Source organism: Phaenicophaeus curvirostris, chromosome 8 (assembly GCF_032191515.1).
Source record: "Phaenicophaeus curvirostris isolate KB17595 chromosome 8, BPBGC_Pcur_1.0, whole genome shotgun sequence".
NCBI lineage: Eukaryota > Metazoa > Chordata > Aves > Cuculiformes > Cuculidae > Phaenicophaeus > Phaenicophaeus curvirostris.
The window spans coordinates 38,534,301-38,556,900 of NC_091399.1; the positions used below are offsets into that span (position 1 = coordinate 38,534,301).

The 22,600-nt window shown below is 41.2% G+C and overlaps 1 protein-coding gene across 3 annotated transcripts; it reads left to right on the forward strand.

The window, feature by feature from the left end:
- The first annotated feature begins 1,839 nt into the window (after positions 1 to 1,839).
- On the forward strand, positions 1,840 to 22,253 carry LOC138723102 (serine/arginine-rich splicing factor 11). 3 transcript variants are annotated; one of them, XM_069861986.1, is made up of 12 exons: positions 1,840 to 2,134; positions 6,996 to 7,129; positions 11,112 to 11,221; positions 12,775 to 12,867; positions 14,331 to 14,380; positions 15,893 to 16,020; positions 16,942 to 17,023; positions 18,153 to 18,284; positions 18,805 to 18,894; positions 19,935 to 20,030; positions 20,672 to 20,810; positions 20,919 to 22,253. In XM_069861986.1, exons 1-12 carry the CDS (start codon positions 2,007 to 2,009, stop codon positions 21,114 to 21,116), a joined length of 1,380 nt encoding a protein of 459 aa, XP_069718087.1. In that variant the 5' UTR covers positions 1,840 to 2,006; the 3' UTR covers positions 21,117 to 22,253. The 3 variants fall into 3 exon arrangements, with proteins under 3 accessions (XP_069718087.1, XP_069718088.1, XP_069718089.1); XM_069861987.1 differs by having other exon boundaries at positions 20,922 to 22,253; XM_069861988.1 differs by lacking the exons at positions 1,840 to 2,134; positions 6,996 to 7,129 and adding an exon at positions 8,136 to 10,815.
- Positions 22,254 to 22,600: the final 347 nt, after the last annotated feature.

Here is a 22,600-nt window from a genome sequence, read left to right on the forward strand (position 1 = left end):
AAGTAAAATATTTTTTATTTAAGCTAAAATAAAGTTTCATCTAAGTAATTGTGTTCTTCTAAAGTTAGACAGAATGTCCACGACAGTGGGTGGTAAGGGCAGGGGTAGGAATGAACTTCCTGGAATGATTAATATTCATCACTTTAAAAAACCACTTTTGTGGACTTTGGAAATAATCGATTGCTTTATTAACAATCTGGTGCTGGGAATGATAGAGCAGAAAATGCAGGGAGGACTTGAAGTACATTTGTCTTGGTGAACCCAGCCAACAAAATACCCGTTCTGCTTGCCTCTACAAGAACACCATAAATTAATGTAGCGGTTGTGGCCATTTCAAGCCTAGAGCTCTGAAGAAGCAGTCAGCATTACTGAGCCCATCTGCAGCACCTTGGGCAGGGCACTCGCTGCTCGCAACACACCAGCCCAGCCAGAGCCGAGTCACAGAATTATACTATCTTAGAAGAGTTTGGGCTGGAAGGGACCTTAAAGATCATCCATCCAGTTCCAACCCCCTGCCATGGGCAGGGACGCCTTCCATTAGATCAGGTTGCTCAAGGCCCCATCCAACCTGGCCTTGAACACCTCCAGGGATGGGGCAGCCACAGCTTCCCTGGGGAACCTGTGCCAGTGCCTCACCTCTCTGGGGACCAAGCAGCCGGACCCTGGAGCCCCAGCCGACACTGGCTCAAGGAGCAGTGTTGTATTGAGCAAACCGATATGGGCTGCCATGTAGAATGCAGTGTCCATACTAACGCCTAAAGTAATTATTGAAATCAATGAATAGAAGAGTCTTTGTTTTGTGATATTTAAGGAATAAGAGCAACGATGGCTGAAGAAGACCGGCATCTGAACAGCACTTACGGAGCCAAAAAAGATGCGAGGTCAAGATAACCCTGATTTCGAACCTTCTTTGGAAACTTCCAAGGAGGGGCAGATGCCAACAAGACAGGGCAGGGTCTGCTCTACAGAGCTCAGCCTCAATAAAGGACCATGGGGATCATGCGCCAGGGGGAGGACACCTATTATAATTACTGTTGGGAAATGTGATTAATATGTGTGATTTTTACGAGCAATCTAACACATATGTATAAATTTAGCATATAAAACCCTGCTGCTTGTAGTCTCTGGCATATACGGTAGGAGGATCGAACCCACCATATATCTGGGACCGAATAAAGCACCCCTGTTTCTTAAGACCCCAATTGGCATTAAGAACTTTCTCTGGAGCGAGTCCAGAGAAGAGTAACAAAGCTGGTGAAGGGGCTGGAGAACAGGCCTTATGAGGAACAGCTGAGGGAGCTGGGCTTGTTTAGCCTGGAGGAGGCTGAGGGGAGACCTTATTGCTCTCTACAACTACCTGAAAGGAGGTTGTAGAGAGGAGGCTGCTGGCCTCTTCTCCCAAGTGACAGGGGACAGGACAAGAGGGAATGGCCTCAAGCTCCGCCAGGGGAGGTTTAGGCTGAACATTAGGAAAACATTTTTCACTGAAAGGGTCATTGGGCACTGGAACAGGCTGCCCAGGGAGGTGGTTGTGTCACCTTCCCTGGAGGTGTTTAAGGGACGGGTGGACAAGGCGCTGAGGGGCATGGTTTAGTGATTGTTTGGACTCGATGATCCGGTGTGTCTTTTCCAACCTAGTGATTTTATGATTCTATGATTCCCGGTGTCGGTGCCAGCAAGGGGCTCCTTACTCCCCCGGCCGCCCCCCTCGCGGGAGGGTGTGAGCCGGAGGGGGGAGCGGGCTGTTGGTGCTCGGCCGCGCACGCGCCGTCGCCGCGCGCTCCCGGGGCCACGCGCAGGCGCAGGCGCGGCCGCGGTGCCGTGAGCCTGCGCGGGCCCGCGCGCCGGCGCGGAGCATTGTGGGATACTGCGGCCCGGGCAGGCTGGTGAGGCGGGCGGCCCGCGGCGCGCGGCGGGGCCGGAGGCGGCGGCAGCGGCGGCGCTCGGGCCTAACGCGCTCTTCCTCTCCCCGATGTGTTTGTAGCAGCGGAGCGGGCGGCGGCGCAATGGCTTCGAGCAGCGGCACCGACGTGATCCAGGTCACCAACGTCTCCCCCAGCGCCAGCTCCGAGCAGATGCGGACGCTTTTCGGCTTCCTCGGAAAGATCGAAGAGCTGCGCCTCTTCCCCCCAGAGTGAGTGGTGGCGCCGTGTCCTGTACACCCCCCCCCCCCCGTTCCCCTCCCCCGCCCGAGCGGGCCCCTTCCGCCGCCTCCGCCCTCCCCTCCCCCAGCGCAGGCCGGCGCCCGCCCCTCCCGCCTCCATGGCGGCTGCTCCCGGCCCGGCCCGGCCTGACCCCGCCTCCGGGGCTCCTGTCGCGGCCCGGCCCCGGGGCTGCCCACCACCCCGGCCCCAGGCTCTCCCCCGCGCTCCCCACTCTCGCCGGGGTTGCCCCGGGCCCGGGCTGCACCCGCTGGGGCTGTGACCCGGGCTGCTCGGCCCTGCGCTTCTGCAGCCTCCTCTCTTGTCCGAGGGGTGGCTGTAAGAGTTCCCTTTTACCACGGTTGGAATTATTCACGTTATGTACGTGCGTGGGGAAAAGGCAGCCGTTTGTGGCGCGCGGTCGCACGTGGTATCCCTTCTGCTGGATTCCTCTCTAGAAGCTGCAGGCTTTTGGTAACCCCCCACCCCGGTCAGCCTGTGGCAACGTGCGGGTGGCTGGCCAGAAAACTAAAATTTCTGTAGAAATATTTATTCTTTGCAAAGAATTCTGTGAAGTGTGGGCTGGTGACCAGGACTGCAAAAATAATGCACATTTATTATGTTAGGTGATATGTTAATTTTAGCTCTGTCGATTTGATTTGCTTTACAGAAACATTATATGTTGATTTTTTGCATGGGTATAATGTAAGTAAAAAAGTTTCTTTTTGCCGTGAAGAACAAGGACTGTTCGATAGGAGAAAAATCCAGTAGGAACACAGTCAGTTATTTTTAATACCCAAGGCTGTTTAGATTTTTTTTTTTTATTTTAGGGGGAAAAAAACCCCTCATAGTTCTTTTTTTTTTTCATCATTGAGTCTTCAGTCCCTGCCAGCCCAAACCCAGAAGAATTCACCCATTCTGCTAGCTGATTGTAGAAGGAAATTCAGAAACAGATTTCTGTTGCTCTTCTAGTTTCTTACTTTGGGTTGGATTTTAGTAATTTCAAAAAAATCAAAGCAGGGAAGGAAGTGGAATGTAGATATGATGGAAATTGAGAGTTCCAGATGTGAGAGTTACATTGTTAATAGCTGGTATAACTATACTTCTATGTTAGAACCATTAACATTTGGCAGCCAGCAAAGTAACTCGCCTTTGAGTGCATGCAATTAGTTGATGTGATGCTCTCTGTTTTAATATTTTGTCCAGTTTTTAAGGAAGGTTATTATAGGTGAATTCTTTTTCTGGAACCTTGTAGTTTTAGGTACATATTAACTTATCTGTTGCACAGTTACTTCTATGGTATCAGAAAATGCTGTACAACCCCCCTCAAAGCCAGGCCCAGCACCTCTCCTTTTACCACACCCTGGACTGCCTGTGCATCCTTAATGCAGTTCCTTACATAAATGTTTTGTGAGGAACCAGCCCTATGGCACCCTGCTCAGTACAAGCATTGGATCTGCTTGACTGTAGCAAAGAGAAGTCTATGGTGGATATGTTGTAGAGTCAGGAGGAGCAGAGATGGCTTCAAGGAGACGGGTGAAGGTTCTGCGCTGAGGTAGAAAAGATCTTTTCCTCCATCTTCCTTTTCCTCTTCCCCAGATCCTTTGCCTGGTTCTTGTGTTCATTGTATTCCATAATAGCTTCATCTTTCATGTTTGGCAAAAATGAAAAGTGGAGGGAATGGATTTCTGAGTGCCCTTTTTTTTTAATAAAAAAAGCTGGGGGGAGGTATCTATACACATAGAAGTCTGCACAGAGACGTGTGTATAAGCTGATTCCAGCATATCCTGTTTAGTGTACAAAAACTGCCTTTCCATCAAAAGTTAAATTTCTGCTCTAGAGCGGGGACGTAAAATGTCTTACGTCACTGGGGTTTGACAGAGAAGCCAGCATGTCCTCCCTTTTTGATCTTTAGATATGAATGATCCAGTCAAATTCTTGTGGACAGAGAATTTTTTCAAGACAAAAGCACATCTGATGGAAAATGCAGTCTGCAGAGTTAAAGATTGATAAAATAAGGAGCATACTTAGTAACAGTTTCTGATGTTGGATGATTTAGTAATTGGCAAGATCTGTTGCCGTCTCTCATAGCTGCTGAAGACAGTTTTGCAAGGACCATGGGAACACCAGTGTTACTTGCAGTTGCCACGGCTCTGCTGAGAAAAGAATGGCAGCTTTGATTCAATGAGGCATGTGTATTGCTTTTTCAGGGGTTTGGGTGGTGTTTTTTTTTAAACTGTTCTCGATGAACACGGTTGTGTTAGAGAACATCTCTTGCATGAGCAATCTGTTCACTCCAACCTGATTCTACATGAGTAATTATGTTTACATAAGTAGCAGCAATATCCCTAAAAAACCCAGATTTAATATTTGAGCTGCTGCTTAAGACGTGAGGAGGCTTTGGTGGAGCGAGTTGTTAGAGGTCATGATATGAAGATTGCTTATCTCTTGTATTTTCAGAACCCGCATACTCCAGAATGGATATGCTGTTCATATAGCAGCTACTTACAGTATTGTCTTGTGTCTTGGAATTAATTGTCCTGATCTCTGAGAGAGAATCACTACATTTCTTGATTACTCATGAATTAGAATAATGGTAGCCTTTTTTGGTAACTGTTGGGAGCGTTCTGTTCTTGGTGAATTTTGCTCAGCCACAGCTTGGATTTTGGAGTGGCTGGAAATATGTTTTTAAAAATCTAATACACTGGTTTATATTAACTGTCTGACTGTATAAGCACAACTGTTGGTATTTTCAGTTGTTTTTGTTGCTTGAGCTGGCTGTACAGTTGAGTAGGTAGTTGCACTCATGGTTAAAAACGGTATCTAATCTGTTTGGTGTGCCCCAGTCACCACAGACAACTTAAGAAACTTTGAAAATATTGTACTGCTTCAATGTAACAAATGGTTTCGGTTTTTTGGAACTGCGGTTAGTATGCCATTCAGATGTGCCATAAAACACTATTTGCCAATGCTGCTTTGTTTTTTATGTTTCTGTGAAAATGGATTAAGAAAAGGCAACATTTTGGCAAGCTGCTGTATGTTTGTAGATAGAAAAATTAAATCTGTGAGCTCTTTTGTATCTGTGACATTTTTTGACTACAGTGTTTCTTTCCAGTTTTATTAAACTGCAAGGTGTTGGATGAAGTGAATGTTTCTAACTTTAAAATATTAAAAGCTGCAATATGCTGGCTCCAATCTAGTTTTTAACATCAGGTTAAATTTAAAGTGTATTCAAATGTGATCTGTTAGACATTTAGGGAGGTTCCTGAGTTGGTGTAACTGGCACATTAGGCTGAGCCTGTGCTCAGTGGAGGTGCGGTGTTTGGCTTCATGCTAACAAAAATAGAACCTGGATTACGTTCTTGTTGATGGTAAAGTCAGTGTTGGTGGTAAAGTCGTTGCCCTTTCTCCTGAGTTCTGACAACTCTCTCTATGCTGTCAGTGCTTAAAGTCTTGATCACTGTTCCTCAACCCAGAAACAGTTGTGTTGGCCATGGGATGCATTTTGAAGATCTAGTTTCGTAACTGCTCCTGGGAAACTGGTTAGTAAAGGTGGATCTTTGTCATGAAGAACTAGTGACTATTTTTCAGAACTACCTCTTTAGACTGATTTTTACTTCTGGTTCTGAGAACAGAACTGAACAGCGTATGTACCCTGGCCTTGTGTAGAAACTCAGGTTTTAGGACTTGCACTTTCAGTACCTGCCTGGTGCCTTCTGGAGGCAACTTTGAACTCATCTGCTGCATAGTTGTGTGTGCATCATACGTTTTCTTGCTGTCTTTTAGTTTGTATTTCTGATTAAAGCAAAATCTACACAATTTTCAGGATATATGGACCTCTGAAACCTATTCTGGACCTTTTTAGGATTAATTCTGCTTCTGATTCTGGGGGTTTGGTTGGTTTTGTTTCGAGAGGAGGAGGGACACAGTCATATGGCCTGCAGTCCTTTCTTGTCCTTGTAGGAAATAGGTATTTCTGTTTGGGATTTTTAAGTGACTCAAAACTCCTGTGTTCTCTTGAATTTTCCATGTCTGGGTTTTTTTTACGCAGCCTTGCTGACAGCTGCTCATTTTGAGCTGTGGGGCAGGTACAGACCTGTCTTGTTAAGACATCTGAGTTTACTGATGGGTTGTTTAGGGACTTTTCACCCATGAGTGAGATTTCAGCTGCAGTGTTGTCCACCTGTGCTTCATGATTTTTCTCTGGGTCCAGTGTCGTTACTGGATGACTGGTGTCATGCTGGATGACAAGCTGTGTTTAGCGTGCACCCCTTCTGAACAAACCTGGCAGTTTCTGTATCTGTGAGAAGCAGCATGATGCAGTTTGATCTAGAAGCTTTTGTGAAATTGTCTTAGTAAGTAAAATCGTAGTGGTCTTTTGATCATTGCTTTTTGTTTCATTATTTACCTTAATCAGTAATTTGGGCCCTAACCCTGGAAGTGTAAAACTACTGGGTTTGTTAAGTTATGCATGTTAACTTATGTATGTAGTAGGTAACTTTTTATCTTTCTTGAGCAAAGCTTTTAGTTGTCTCCTTTCCTTCTCACAGACAGGTCATGAGCACTCATTTGCATTCCTGTGGCTGGTGATAGATACATGGTGCATGATAGAATTAATGTCCAGTTATAAACTATTTCTGCAGTTTTACAGTGAACTGACTTCATGTGGTGTAATTTCTTATCTGTGGTCAAGCAAAATGACAATACAAACCCTGAAATAGTGTTCTTGTGTAGGGAAGTACCCCTAGTCCCTGCAGCTTCCTGGTTCGGTGCAAGTGCGGAGGCAATAGAAGTTATAAGTCTTGTGCTGTCAGACTTGTTACCATCTAAGTAATTTATTTCTTTCTTTTTCAGTGATTCTCCTTTGCCTGTTTCATCGCGTGTCTGTTTTGTAAAGTTCCATGATCCTGACTCGGCAGTTGTGGCCCAGCATCTGACAAACACTGTATTCGTTGACAGAGCGTTGATAGTCGTTCCATATGCAGAAGGTTTGTGCATTGTTTAATGGCCTATGAAGCCACCATATGATGGCATTTTATTCCAGTATAGTTCACAAAAATGAGGGTTAGTAAAATATCAAACACGTAAGATATTAACATTTAGAAACCCTTGGTATATTGCCATTGGCCCATGGATTAAATAAATTGACACTGGATGCAAGTGGGAAGTTTACCTCTTACTGATGTTATGTATCTTTAAGTTTAGATTATTAACATTTTAGATAGAATTATTTGTAAATTTTGCTATTCATCAGTCTCAATGAGACTTTTCCCTGAACAGACCTATGCAAACAGGTCAATGTTCTGATGGTATTTTGCCTTAATAATTGCTTGCCACTCTCACATAGACATAAATCTCATTAATAAGAACTGTTTCTCCCTACTGAGAGTGCCTGGGAAGGTAGAGTAGCATTTCTTTGAGATATGCTGCTGCTGCATTTCCTTGAGAACTTCCCTGAAAAGGCACTCAATCTCATTGTGCAGTCCAGTATACCAAGGGTTTGAATAATTATGGCTTAATTTGAAAGTGAAGTCTTCCAAGAGGTGCCAAATGGGCACTGGTACTAGTTTTTTATTCCAAGTTTTCTTGTTCATCCTTGATATATTTTATAGAATTTCACTAAATAATAAACTCTTCTCTCTGTTATTTGTGTGTGTGATTTTTGTAGTGGAGAAGGCAAATGCAAAGCCCTTCCAGATGACTGAAAAACAGTGGGTCCTCTGCAGCTACAGGGGATTCTAGACATTAACTAAAGGCCAGCGAGCACTCAAGTCCCCAAGTGTTTTCCTGGTGTAACCACTTGTTAACTACATTTTCTCTTCTTCTTTTTATTTTTACATTTTAGGGTGTTACAGTAATTTGAAAAGCAATGAGCAGGGTTTTTGGAACTTACCTAAAAAACAAAGTGCTGAGAAGACACCTCTTCTTACAGAAGTCTTATTAAACTCTTCTAGACTTGCTTTAGAAGTAATTGATTTCCATTGTACTGTTTCTTGATTTACTTCTGAAATAATGGATTTTCCCAGATCGCTTTAATTAAATAAAATCTCTGCAGATTAAATCGTACTAGAGTAATAAATTTGGGACATGGCCTGGGTTCAGACCTATAATCAAGACACTGTAATACTGTAGGCTGTCTTTTGAGGCCTGGGGAGCTGTCTTATGTTTGTATTCCTTAGACTTAAAAGATTTGAAAACTTGATGTCTGGAATATAGGAATCTGCAGCCTGACCTTTGCTATGTGCTGCTTCTTGAGAGTATGAAACACATTCTGCAATTGCCACCAAATTACTGCTTCTGCTTTCGCTAGTGTGGGTACAATAGCATAGTTGAGAGGCATCTTGTCCTCGCCTTTGCATTGAAGAATGATACAGCAACAGTCCAGCTGGGATAGTATGGAAATACTCTCCAAGGCCCATGGCGAAGAATGGTGGTGTTTAACTTTTCTGATAAGGATAAACACATGTTTCTCTTTGTCAGTCTGACTTTGTCCATTGTGCTTGATGGTGGATAAATCCGGCACATAGAGAAATCCACCCAATAGTTTTGGTTCAGATTGTGTAAAGAATGTAAAATGAATAAATTGGATTATTTGAATGGGCCTGTTTAAATCAAGGAGTTCCTCATGGGCTGTTTCTTTTGGTATTCTAGCGGTTTAGTATGTTGATGGTTTTGGCACAATGATGTGGCATATCACAAGGGATATGTCCAGCCAATAAAGTGATGCCCCTGGTTTTGTAATCATACGCTTTTGTCCCTGTGCCGGAGTATAGTTTTCCTTGCAAGTGCCAGGGTCCCAATTCAACAAGCTGTTTAAGCACAATACAGCACTATTCTTAAAACCATAGTGGAATTGCTCATGTGCTTAAAGCCAGGCATATGCTTAACTCCTGTGCTGAACTGGGCCCTTTACTCTTTTATTTTCTATTGTGATAATTCTGTATTAATATTGCCTGTCACTAAAGTAAATGTTTATTATCTGTTTAGTGCGATAATTATCCCCTATATCGCAAGCGCACTCCAGTTTTAGCATACACAGACACTTTGGTGTTGGCTGTTGCTTTGTGTTATAGAACTATACACAAAGTCTACGGTAAGGTTTAGTATTTGTAATTTTCACTGTGATATTCCTAGATGTGGAAGGAACTTTTAATCTTAAAGGTGGCTGGGGGGGGTATTTAGGTTCTTTGGTTAATGTTTGTTTCTTTTGTCTGTTTCTTTTTCTTTCATTTCTACACATTCATACAGTATTTCATGGTTCTAACAAAGCAGCAGTAAAAAAAACTCTTGAAGCATGAAAATTAACTGGTGAGGGGCCTCATTGCTTTTTTTAAAATTGTAGTTTATTTATTTCTAAATACTTCTTAAAAAAACAATTAGAGGATCAGATGCATGATTTTTTTTTTTAATGGATGCAGATCTTCTATGAGGTGTCTCAAGATAAGTCTGAGGATTTGTATTTAGATGCCAGAAATGTTGTAGTTGCACTGATTTGAAATGTTTAGATATAATTTATAAATATCCTCTGAGACATAATTTTGCATGCAAAATTACCCCATAATCTCTCTGTAGGTATGTTAATATATTTATGCATTAATGCCCTTTATCTAAATGACCTTTTTCCCCCCTCTCCCTCCATAACTTTTGGTATCTAAATTGATGACAGCTCAATGACACAAGCAAGATAACAGTGCTGTGTATTATACATTTGTTTATATTATCGGCACTTCTCAGTATAGGTGGAAGGAACCATTACCTTTATTTAACAGTGGTTTTTCTTTTTTGTTGTTGTGTTTTACAGTTCTTTTCCCTGGTTCAGCCTGAACTATATACCAGGCCCTGCTGAAAATACCACCCAACAGTTTTCTTCTGCAGCTTATCCAGTTTCTCTTAAGTGCCCTGTACATATTGTATGTTTTATGATGAGATGCAGTTTCTTAATATGTATTACAGAAACACTACTGGTATTTGCAAATATAAAGTAAAATTGTTTTATTGAACTCTCATTTTGGGGGCTTGGGCACATTAACAAATTAATCCATCTGTATAGGGCTTTTGCTGTTGGATAGAATAAAAAATAACCTACATAATTACTTGTTTCATAGTAGGACCCTTAAAATTATATATACAGAGCAGGTAGTAAAATTAGACACTTGTCTTAGTTGGCTGCAAGATATTGGGCCAGAAGTTTCTTCTGAAAATGGCAGTGTGTAGCAGCATTCTTGGTACAATAAGCATGGCACATATTGGAACAAATGCATTTTACTGCACAGGTAAGGAATGTGCCACAATATACTGTACGTATGCACTCATCCACCCACAGACAGGCATACACAGCGTGTATTTGAAGATCTGCAGAGACTTTAATTTTCATTTGACAAGTCAGCAAAAGCCCTACGCTTGATTCAACAAAAAATATTTCCATACCTTCTCTTTAAGTTTTACAAAATTTATATGGTAGGTGTAAAAGAAAACATAGTGAACTGTACCATATTATTAACCCCTAAATCAAACTTTTTTTGTCTTGTGTATCTTGATTTTTCTGTGTGCTTTATAGTGAAGCAGCCGACACGAGTCGTTGTTCATAAAACAGCTTTTGAAAGTTGAGAGCACACCCCTGGAGAACCGACTGTGCTTGCTTACGTTTGGTTCATGACTTAAAAATCGAGTACAGGTGATGAAATCTTGGCAGTGTTAACAAAAAAGTAGTGTGTATTGTGCTATTTTTTTGCTCTAGAAACTTAACCATTTGTAGAGAAAAAGGAACAGTCAAATTTTCACACATTGAAGTTTCATTCTGACAAAAAGATTAATGCTAAATATTAATAGACATCAAGTTTTGTATTTTAGCCAACATAAGTACTTTCAACAAACTCAGGTGGTGTATCAGGGAGACATTTTCTGGGTGTATTTGTGTTTTTTCTGCCTTTGAAATGGAATGCATTCTAATGCAAGGCTGTTTCTCTGCAGGAGTTATTCCTGATGAGACTAAGGCTTTGTCTCTCTTGGCACCAGCTAATGCTGTGGCAGGTCTTCTGCCTGGAGGTGGACTCCTGCCTACTCCCAACCCACTTTCTCAGGTAGGTTTTCCTGTTAGATCAAAGTCGAGGGAAACAATTGGATATGCTCAGTTTGACTCTAACTTTCTGTTGGTTTTTGTTTCAGGACAAATAGACTGATGTGCAAATGCTTATTCTTAGAATGTTTTATTTTCTGTGCCTTTGTGGATTGTTACAGCAATGTGATAGGAATTGTGGCAAAATGGTAGTAACTTGCTAGATAGGATGCTTTCATTTCCACAGTATTGATGCTTCTGGTATCCCAAGGGTCATGTCTTTAAATCTCTCTCATCCCTCTCTTATCTGTTGTACGTTTACAGACAGATTTGACAGGGAGTAGAGATCTTACTGGTTTTAAACTCTTGCAGTTCAAGGAGTTGACATGCTGTGGAGTTGCCTTCCATGAATACTCCAACTGAGGGGCAGAAATTGTAGCCTGTATGTACTCGTTAGCTAAACACAGAATAATTTCTGTGGGAGATGCACAGTAAGACTGATAGATTGTGGAGAAAAGTTTCAGTCATAGCATGTCTTATTAGAGAACAGATAGTCAAAGTACAAGAGACAAATTAGTAAGAATAGACCTTCATTAATTCTGCAGTTCTCAAATCTAATTCTTCAGATTCTGCTTAGCTCTTTCTTGTGTAGCTTCTGTTATGACTTCTGATGGCATGAAGGATTCCCAGTGCGTTTGCTGCTGCTGCTTGCCATTGAGTTGTTCAGAAGGTCTCTTTAGCTGTATGTAGAGGGAGAAGCCTAATGGTTATCTTTAAAACTTGAGGAAAGGGATGGAAGAAATAAATACCGTCCTGCAAATGGTAGTTGAACCACCTTAATTTTAGTTCTGTCACAGTGAATCCTAGCCTACTCCCAATCGACTTAATGGTAGAATTTATTTAGTGCATTGTGAACTGCATGTTAACCCTTTGAAGTGTTGTGTTAGCCTGGTGCACGCAGCAGAGCAGTAAGTTCTCTGACAGCCCAGTTGGTTGAATTGGTTGGCAAATGAGTCTCAAGTGCCAGAGCAGGCAGACAGGAAGTGGTGAGCATGAAAGAGGGGAGAACAAGACTTCATTGTTCTTCCGCTAGCTTTTCAACCCATCTGCTAATTATAACTAAATTTGAGAAATTTCAGAGATGTAATAATAGTATGTTGTCTTTTAGCATAAGACATGTTCATTTCAATCCTAAATTGATTTAAATATGCGGTAGTTGGCTCAGAAGCTTATAATGAACTTTCATTTTAATACTGGAAAATAATTTTATTTTAAACTATTTCTTAAATACTGTGGAATGCTTTACTGTTCTACTTGCCCCCCCACCCTTGTGATGCAGAGGAAATAGAATTTCATTTTAAAATATTTTTAGAGGAAAAAATCTTTCATGTAGTAAGCTTTGGAATACCTGAGTAAGGAAAACTGAAACACTCACTGACCTTAGTGCGTTTCTTGTAGCTAGAAGCCTAAGTAAAACTCAGCTCAGGTTTCCACATGTCTAGTGCTTGAGAATCTTGGCTTAACAGCTTTTCATCGGTTTTGAATATGGCTTTTATCTAATTACTCTCTCTGTTACAGATTGGTGCTGTTCCTTTAGCTGCTTTAGGAGCTCCTGCTCTTGATCCTGCCCTAGCTGCTCTTGGGCTTCCTGGAGCAAACTTGAACTCTCAGGTATGACACACATTGTAAAGTTTTATTTGTTGTCCTTGGCACATGTGTAGTTTGACTGTCATACATGATGTTCTTGGTATTCACCAGTACATTAAGTAACCACCTGAAGATCTGGAAACAGACTATAGTTAGGTTTGAAGAAGTGTTACAAAATACTACATTTTATTGGGACACAGGCTGCTGTTTCTTTAAACTCCTTTGCATTGTTACAGAATGTGGGCTTTATTTCCTGGTGTAGCAGGCTTATATACGAACACATTTCTCTTACTGCCCTCTTTTCTGGTTTTAAAGTAATTTCCATTCATATCAGTTTAACAGACACTGCCTGAAAAATCCAGTGATTGATTTTTCTGAGCACCTGTTTGGAATAAATAGTATCTATAGGAATAAAATAAAAATTGTTTGGGACCAGTAATGAAATATTTCATATGAGTCCTTATCGAGCTATGAACCTGTCTCGCACTTAGACTAAAAAAAAAAAAGGGTTTGAGTTCTTAATTTTGTAGGTGTGGAAAGAGTGTGGGGAGACTTTGTTAGGCTGTAGTCTTTTAAAAACTGAATAAAAAAGACTTAAACTATTAGGTAATAGTAAGTAGACTACTGAGTTAATATTTAAGATATAAGAACCAATTACTGTACAAGGAACATGTTTTACAGCTACAAGAAGTACTAATAGTTTAATGCATGACTAAGATATCCATCATTTACCATTCTCATGCATATTGTCATGCCTACTGTATGTAGTAACAAGCAAATAATGGCGATAATGAAATTAAAGCATTCTAAGTGCATGTTAAAAAAATTTGAATTTGATATGATGGATTGTTTCCTTTGCCCATTAAGCTGACTGATTGCAACAAACTTTGCATTCAGCACATGGCTGCCTCTGTATAAAGAAAACTAGTGGGGACTGACTGAACATTTTGTTGTTAACACTCCACACATACAAGGAGCGACCACTTGTAATATCACCAGGAGTTTCTGAGGAACTGTAAAATGTGTTTTCTTGTGGAGTTTCTAGAGTAAAGAAGCTTTTGCTTATTGTTAATAAACTTGAGGACTTACCATGGACAGGCAGCCTAGTTCTCTACTGAGATCTCTATTCTCTTGTAGTAACGGAGAATCTGTAAATATTGTGTGTATAAAATAGGTATTTTTATTTTAAACTGCTCTGATTCTTTCGATGAAAGGGCCTGTGTTTGGCTGCTGTGGAAGAAAAGGGTACCTAAGCACCACTGAAATGTAGTGTTTGCACCCTCCGCGCCATCCACGAATTTGAAAACAGAACAATATGCCTTTTTGCAAGCAGCTTGTTTGGGTTGTGGGGTGTGTTCTGGTTTTGATCTGTTCTGACTTTTTGCTTTAGCCGCTGCTGAGGGTGCTTTCGAGGAAGATAACCTTCTTATGTGTTCATGTCTTTCAACATGGTTTTAACACTGTTGGGTTTTTTTCTCCCCTCACAGTCTCTTGCAGCAGATCAACTGCTAAAACTTATGAGCACAGTGGATCCAAAGTAAGTATCAGTGTTTGCAAATATTTATGTTGCAGTCTGCTTGGTCTTGGAAGTATCTGTTGTGATTCAGTATCCAGTCTTTGTCCTGCTGGGTCTGATTATGGTTGGGGAAAACTAGTGCCTTGGGGTCTTGTACAGACTCTTTTCTGTAGTAGAGAGAAGCGGGCATAGAAATGAACGTTACTCAGCCTTGCACCTAAGGAATAACACCAGTTAATCTGTGGGATTTTGTTTTGCTGGAGACGGAAGTTCAGTTTTTCATGTCATTTCTGTCACTCTTGTCCATAACGTAAAGGTGCAGCCTGCACCTTAGATTCTGCAAGGCTGAAATGAAAGGGCCATGGCTGAGAGTGAGCAGGGACTAGCAACTGTTTGAAAGGTCATAATGAAAGAGTCTGCATACGTTAGCTGCTGTTGTTAAAGGCAGCATGTCTTATTGCTGGGTAGAAAAAGGGAGCAAGTAACGGTAAGCACAGGTATGTGCTGATTTTTATTTCAGTATTCAGGAAAAGGATAGTTTTGTTAAAAATAGTATGGTATGGGGCCAACAGGTGGGGATGGATTGTACCACTGGATGTATTCATGTGCTGTTAGGTTGTTGATGCCATTGCAATAGGATGATGAAAGCATATGCCATTGAAAAAAGCTGTTAGGCAAGTAAGTGGATGAGAAGTGTACTAGATGCAAAGAAACGACCACTGCCTCCAAAAGCTCTTGTGCTGCAAATTGCAGGAAGCTTCTTTCAACTCTCACCTTCAGGAAAGTGTATCCACATGTGTTTACTCTGCTGCTGTATCAGCTAAATAGGTGACTTTTCACTTTGCTTGGCTGTTCCAGTGTCTTTAAATTGTCAAAGCTGTCTGATCTGTGCCAGGGGACATAGTTATATGTGAGACCCAACTTCGTTTTCAACACTGCTCTGGCATATTATTCTCTTTTAAATTGGCATTTCTGTAAGCAGGGAATACATGACTGATTGAACAAAATAGTTACCCAAGATAATGGATTAGATAAACAGAAGTCAGATATATTGAGTGTATCTGGTTGGCTTCAAAGCCATCTTTATAGAACACATCTTCTGAACTTTAAAGATCACAGTACTGTTCGCAGGCTTCTCAGTGTGGCTTATCAAAATGGAAGCTTACTTTCTGCTGTGTAATATACTCTTTCCTCTGGAGTTGCGCTTTCAGGCAATGAGAATTGGAATTAGGATGTACAAAAAAGTTCTGAAAAGCATCATTAGAAACAGCTGTGCAAGACAACATAAACTTGCCTGCTGTCTACAGTTTACTGGAATTCTGAGAGCCGTGTGCACTAGTATCTTGTGCCACTGTTTTCGGCACAGATACCACATCTTAGACTTGCTACTCTTATCTGAATGGTGCCAAAACACAAGCAGATTCTGATTTGCTTCCATCAGTCACTTTGAATAGGCTGCAGTCTGACAGCCGAGGCATGTATTTTTTGGATTCATCAATAATGAATTTCTGAAATTCTTTTTTTATTGATCAGGTTGAACCACGTAGCTGCAGGTCTTGTTTCACCAAGTCTGAAATCAGATACCTCCAGTAAAGAAATAGAAGAAGCTATGAAAAGAGTACGAGAAGCACAGTCATTAATTTCTGCTGCTATAGAGCCAGGTAATTTCAAATGGTGAAATACCTCATTCAAGATGGAATTTTGGCATAGTGTATTATATTGTCTTAAGGCTTTTGTGTTCTACAGTGATATGATTTCTAGTTGATAGATTTTTAATTGTCTTATAGTGTGAATGCTGCATGGACTTAATCCTCTGTTTTTTTCCCAAATTAGCTTGATTTGAGGATTGCAAAATGCTTAAGCTTCCCCTGATTAAAGTTCATACTGCCATCCCTGAGATTTTATTTGAAACAGCACGTGTCTGAACCATGCGACATCTTAATGATGTTTGTTCTTGGGGACAATTTCCTTTCTTTTAATTTGTAATCTGTGGAAGTCCGTAAATCATTCTCTTCGTAGCTTGTTTCAGTAGGTTTTATTTTAGGAGATGCAGCAGTTTACCCACACATGTCAGATCCACTAGATCTGAGAAGCAGTAACTTGAAACATTGAAAACAGTTTTGAGCCTCCTGATCATTTTCAGGAGAGAATGGAGCACCTGTTCTTTTATTTGACCAGAAAAATATACTGATTGTTTTGCTTGAGGCTTTGTGTGGGAAATTCAAAACAATAATTTTAGAGATTCTCAAAGGATTTGGAAGTTCTTCACAAAATGGCAGAGATTCTGAGATTTTAACAGAACTTTCCATTGCCCTGCAGCTGTCGTCTTTTAACTGACTTAAATTAAACATTTTCTGAATGCTGGCTTCTTCAGTTCTGCATAAAACTTTGTGGTTTTGTCATGTGTTCATTCCTTGTGTCATCTTTGAGGAAAAGGATGGATAAGCCCTAACTTCAAATGTCAAAATATTCCTTAGGTTGTCTTTATCTTATTTATATTTATAGCATGAAGCTCCGTTTTCTTTTCTTCAAATACTAAAATAACATTTGTTTTTTACTATGCTATTCTTTTTAAATTCCAGACAAAAAAGATGAAAAGAGAAGGCATTCAAGGTCAAGGTCACGCTCGAGGAGGAGGAGGACACCTTCTTCATCAAGACACAGGTAGTTAACTTATTTGCTTTAAAAGAACCCACATTACCCAAACTGTTCCTTCAAAAATACTTCTTGGAAGTGACCCTTCACTCATGGAAGCTGACAGATGAAGAATGCAAATGGTCTGAAGAAGACAGGGGCTGTGATTTGGCCAGACTGTAGTGTGAGGTGGAGGCCTGCCTCGATTTTTGTAGAAAGCATAGGAGGGAGAAAATAGTAAAAAATTCCTCAAAAATACCATAAATTAGTGCAGAAGGAACTCCAGCACACCTAGTCCTAGCAGTGCCTGGACTCTGGTTTTATTTAACAAGGAATTGTTTCTTGTGTCAGATAAGAGACACCTTAGCACAGAGCCTTGATTTACATGGCCCTTGCTGCTCTGAACACCTAAGCCATTGCAGGCTGTTCATTCTAGAATGGAGCCTTAAACTTCCACACTTTCTTCAGTCTCTTTGCAGTGTGTTCATGTGGTAACTAATTTTTGTTGAAACCAAGTACTAGGAGGCTTTATGTACATAAATGGTGACCTGTTCAGCTGTTTCTACTATGTGCAGCAAATTCAGCTTAGTGGAATTATCTGGGACAGAAGTTTTTCCAGTGGTTTCTAGTTTATGATTTATTTGGATATCAGCTCTGTTCCTGACTGGACATCTTAATATTGTCCTACCCAAACAGAAAGAGATGCAACTCATTTATGCTATAACCTTGTCATCTCCAATTAGGCAATGCATGCCAGTGGTCTGTGCAAAACCGTATTAACTGTGGCCTTCCCATTTGTACTCTTCACTGTTTGTGTGTTCAGTAATTGGCTTGGGTTTGGTTTAGTGTTCTAAAAATTTCTTCACTCCTCCAAGTGACTTACCAGTTCTTCTCTACATTAGGACTAGTATTTCCTTACAAGGAAAGCACTAAGAGAGCTGATGGAAGTGTCATTGTTCTTTGACATTTAGCATTTGTGCACTTCCTTTTTCTGTTTGCTTGACAGACTCAACAGGACTCTGATGCTGCTTTCTCTATTTTTTTTCTTGTTTTCTATATCATTGTGTATTACTGTACTGTTAACACTGACCAGATGGATTCTGAATAGTGTATCAAAATTGCATGTATCTAAATCCCGTGTACTATGTGTTACTGATAGACGGTCAAGGAGCAGATCAAGGAGAAGGTCCCATTCAAAATCAAGAAGCAGGAGGCGATCTAAAAGTCCAAGGCGAAGAAGATCTCATTCCAGAGAGAGGGGCAGAAGGTCTAGGAGCACATCTAAAACCAGGTAATTGCTTCAGTAAATACATTTATTTGCTAGTAATTAAATTATTAAATTTTGGTGCTTAATTTAAAAAACAAGCATAACACCTAGAGCAAAATGATCTAGTATCTCTTCTTAAATTCAGTCTCTTGTCATGTCTTGTGGAATTGTGTTACACTTGCCCTATACACGGGTGCGGTTTGTTGCCTAAAAACACATACTGTGCTTTTCCTGGGAGTCAGCAGGCGCAGCAGGCGTTAGCTGAACCACACAGTCACTGTCTTTGGAAAGCAGGAAATGCAAGCATCCAGACTTGCAAGCTTTGTGCTGTTTATACACCAAAGCTGTAGAAGAGCTGTTCCTTTATTTTGCTGTAGATAACTGTAATCTTTGTTTCCATTAATGTGGCTGGCCTCAGATGCTGTGCAGTATGTGCCATCCAGTGCAGTTACCATGTCTTCATGCGTTTTCTTACATTGCAAAAGTAGTAAATGCTACTTGAATCATTTGGAAATTAATCTTAAAATCTTTATTTTACTAAAAGGGATAAAAAGAAGGAAGACAAAGAAAAGAAACGCTCTAAAACACCCCCCAAAAGCTACAGCACAACTAGACGATCAAGAAGCACAAGCAGGTACAGTAAGATGAAAGTTTTCCTTGGTCTCTATTTCCTGCATGCTTTAACCATTGTAATAAAACCGAACATTCTTGTATGTAATGGGGTGGTGATTCTATTGTGGGTATATGGGGGCATACACTGGATACATGCACAAATGCAGGTGTGCTCTCTCTGCCTATGTCTGCAAGATGATTTTTTTTTTTTTTAACACTAACTTTCTGGAGATTTTGTGTGGGCTCAGAATAGTTTCTACTTAAAAGAGAATCAGAGAATTACTAAGGTTGGATCATCCTGTCCAACCGTCAGCCCAAACCCACCATGCCCACCAAACCATGTCCTGAAGAGCCATGTCTACACATACTTTTTGAACACCGCCAGGGATGGTGATCCACTATGTCACTGGGCAGCCTCTCTTAGTGCTTGACAGCCCTTCCAGTGAAGTATTTCTTCCTCATATAAACCTCCCCTGGTGCAACTTGAGGCCATTTCCTTTCATCCTACTGCTTGTGACTTGAAAGAAAAGACCAACACCTATCTTGCTCCGGCCTGTTTTCAGGGAGCTGCAGAGAGCGGTAAGGTCTCCCCTCAGCTTCCGCTTCTCCAGATTAAACAGCCCCAGCTCTCTCAGCTGCTCCCCATAACCCTGTGTACCAATGTATATCAAAGAAAGCAGGGTGCTTTGGGGTCACTTAAACTCTTCCCTGATCTGTGGAATAAATACATGAAAAATATCTACCATGCTTTTTTAAAAACTTGCAAAATTAACTTGCAGTATTAACAAGAACAAGCTGTTTGTTTCTGTTTGCGGGAAGAGTCAACATCCCTTACAGTCTGAGCAGGCAGTCAGTTTGTGAGGGTCAAAGAAGAACAGGAAACAGCTTGCTCTGCTGATCAGCCACTGCTGATAGTAAATGCCCGTTGTGAGTTCTGCATACTGACTGCCCCTGGAGCAGGGTTGGTGTTGGAGCCAGAGGTGTAATTGTAGCTTTAAAAAAATAAAATTAATCAAAGCTTTTATTCAATTATTTTCTTCTTTTATTTTATTTCTCTTGCAGAGAAAGACGACGTAGAAGAAGCAGGAGTGGAACACGGTCACCTAAAAAAGCCAGGTCTCCTAAAAGGAAAATGTCCCGGTCCCCATCTCCAAGAAGGTCAGTAAACCTCTTGGCTAAAACCAGACAGTGTCTGGGCGGGGAATTCCCCAAACGTTGGCTGTAGCAAAGATCCCTGTGGAGTTATGTTGTAGATGACACATCTGGCATATTACTTAGAGCAAGCCCATAGGGTGATTTCTTGAGGAAGGCTGGATCCCTGCTGCCAGCCACTGCTTTTATTGTACTGTAATCGGCATCAAGCACAGAGCTATTCTGTTAAGTGTCCAGGAATTCCACATGTGAGGTGTTCCAGGGGTGAGGAGTGGGAGTTGCCCAGAGTTCCTGGCCTGTTTGGCTCTGTGCAATAGCAGTTGGCTACTTTTGGGTGACTGTAGATGTTTTGTGGTCCTCTCTCCCTAAGTGGGGAACGTGAGGTGCTCCTAATAGAACACCATAGTGCTGCTGTTCTTAATGTGGTGTTTCTTACATTTGGCTTTGTGGTGGCCGTGTTGGATTCAGCACTGAGAAATTGGGTTTTTTGGTTGTTTTCTGACAGTAACTCGTGTGCCTTAGTTGCATGGAGCTATTTCTCCCTTCAGGTTTGTAAAGAACTGTGGCTAACAGTCTGGACCCGGTTTGTGTTCTGGTCACATGGTGGTTGATTGTGGTTTTCACTTTTATGTGCTTTATTGTTGCAGACATAAAAAGGAAAAAAAGAAGGATAAAGACAAGGAGAGAAGTAGAGATGAGAGGGAGCGGTCAACAAGCAAGAAAAAAAAAAGCAAAGACAAAGAGAAGGATCGAGAACGAAAATCTGAGAGTGATAAAGATGTGAAAGTATGTTTAAAAACCTGTTTAGCATCACTGCCTGTGCTGCAGTTTTCACGTGAAACCACAGGGGCTGGGGAAGCAAGTTTTACTTATTTTATCTTTATCTTGGCAAAGCAGGTCACAAGGGATTACGATGAAGAAGAGCAAGGATACGACAGCGAGAAAGAGAAAAAGGAAGAGAAGAAAATGGCAGACTCTTCCTCCCCTAAAGTGAAGGAGTCCGCTGCTGAGAAAGGAAGCGGAGATTCAGCAAGGGAGTCCAAAGTGAATGGGGATGATCATCACGAAGAGGACATGGACATGAGTGACTGAGTTTTGCCTTTGCAGCGGACACAGCTGCAGACATGCATCAGTGTCATTCCTGTGTGATTCTTTTATGCTGTACTTGTTAATCCTAAACCTAGATGTATACAGCTCCAAGCTATCCATGGTTTATAAATCTCCCGATACTAACTCACACTGAAAGCAGCGTAGAAGGGTGACCATCCTCGTTACGGCTGAAAGGGCTTGTGTAGCCAAGCAATTCTTACTAACTCGATGATGCTTCAAGCAAAAGTAAAAAGCTGCATGCATCTACAGCAGGCATGGACTGTTTGTTGTCCGATCTCCTTTAGTAATCAGCTCACTTATGATAGTGTTCCTAGAGTTTGATCCATTGCAGTAATAGAGCAGTGTAGGGAATGCACTGACTGCATGTTGATTGTGGCAGAAACATCCTCTGTGTTCTGAAGTCCTACAACTTACAGCAGAACTACTTCAGAGTCTTAAGTGTGACTACAAAAGAATATCGACAGTACATCTGCAAATCAGCATTCTGATAGAGATAGGGCGTGTTGTTTTTTTTTTTTTAAGCCACTTGGCTGGGGTCGGTTAGTTTTCTTTTGTTTTTCCCGTTGGGTTTTGTTTGGCTTTGACAAAGTTGAAATGCACTGACCTTTTTGAGGGCTATTTTTTTTTTAAATCTGTCGGTTCAAATCCACCTCAGGCGAGCTGTAATGTTTCTGACTTTCTCTTCTGGAGCCTTGGGAAGTGAAAAATTCTGCTTGATCAGTGCCCAGTGATTAAAGGTTGATTTGTGCAATTTTTGTAATCCAGGACATTTTATTTGTTAATGAGCTAAACACATTGCAAAAAGGTAGTGCATTTTAAAATTGACCTTTGTCTGCTTTTAAAAGCAAGTCTACTTGATAATGTACTTTTTACTTGATCTGAAGTTGTATAAACTAATCAGTTTGTGTTTACTGTCACTGCAGTAGTACTCCTATGCACACAGTGATTCCATGTTATACGCGAGGTAGGTAGGCAAAGCTGTTCCCTTAGTTACAGATGTTCCGGAGCTTTTACTTTTGTGCAGGTAAAAGGCAGAAGTAGGCTGCAGTCTGTGCCATGTGGATGTACAGTTTCTGAAATTGTTTTACAAAACTTTGATAATAAAACCCTTTAAACTTACACTTGTGTTCCTATAAACCTTGACTGGCATTTGTTCACACCATGTAGCTTCACAGTTTTACTTTACAGTGTGTTTTTCTTCACCTGCCTTTATTTAAGGACTGTAACAGCTCTCCGAGATGGTTGAGCCACCTGCTGGATTAGTCCATTCAGTGTGTTACACTGAAGAACTATCTTATTTTGGGGAGGAGAATGGAGGGAATGGGCTTAAATGGGAATCTGGAGGTATTTGGGGACAAGAATTTTTGAAAGGAAGTAGGTGTTTGTAAAAATTCTCTTTATTTCCATGGAAATAGGAACATTTCCCCCTTATTATCCTCAAGGTGGTAAGGGAAGATGAGTGGAAG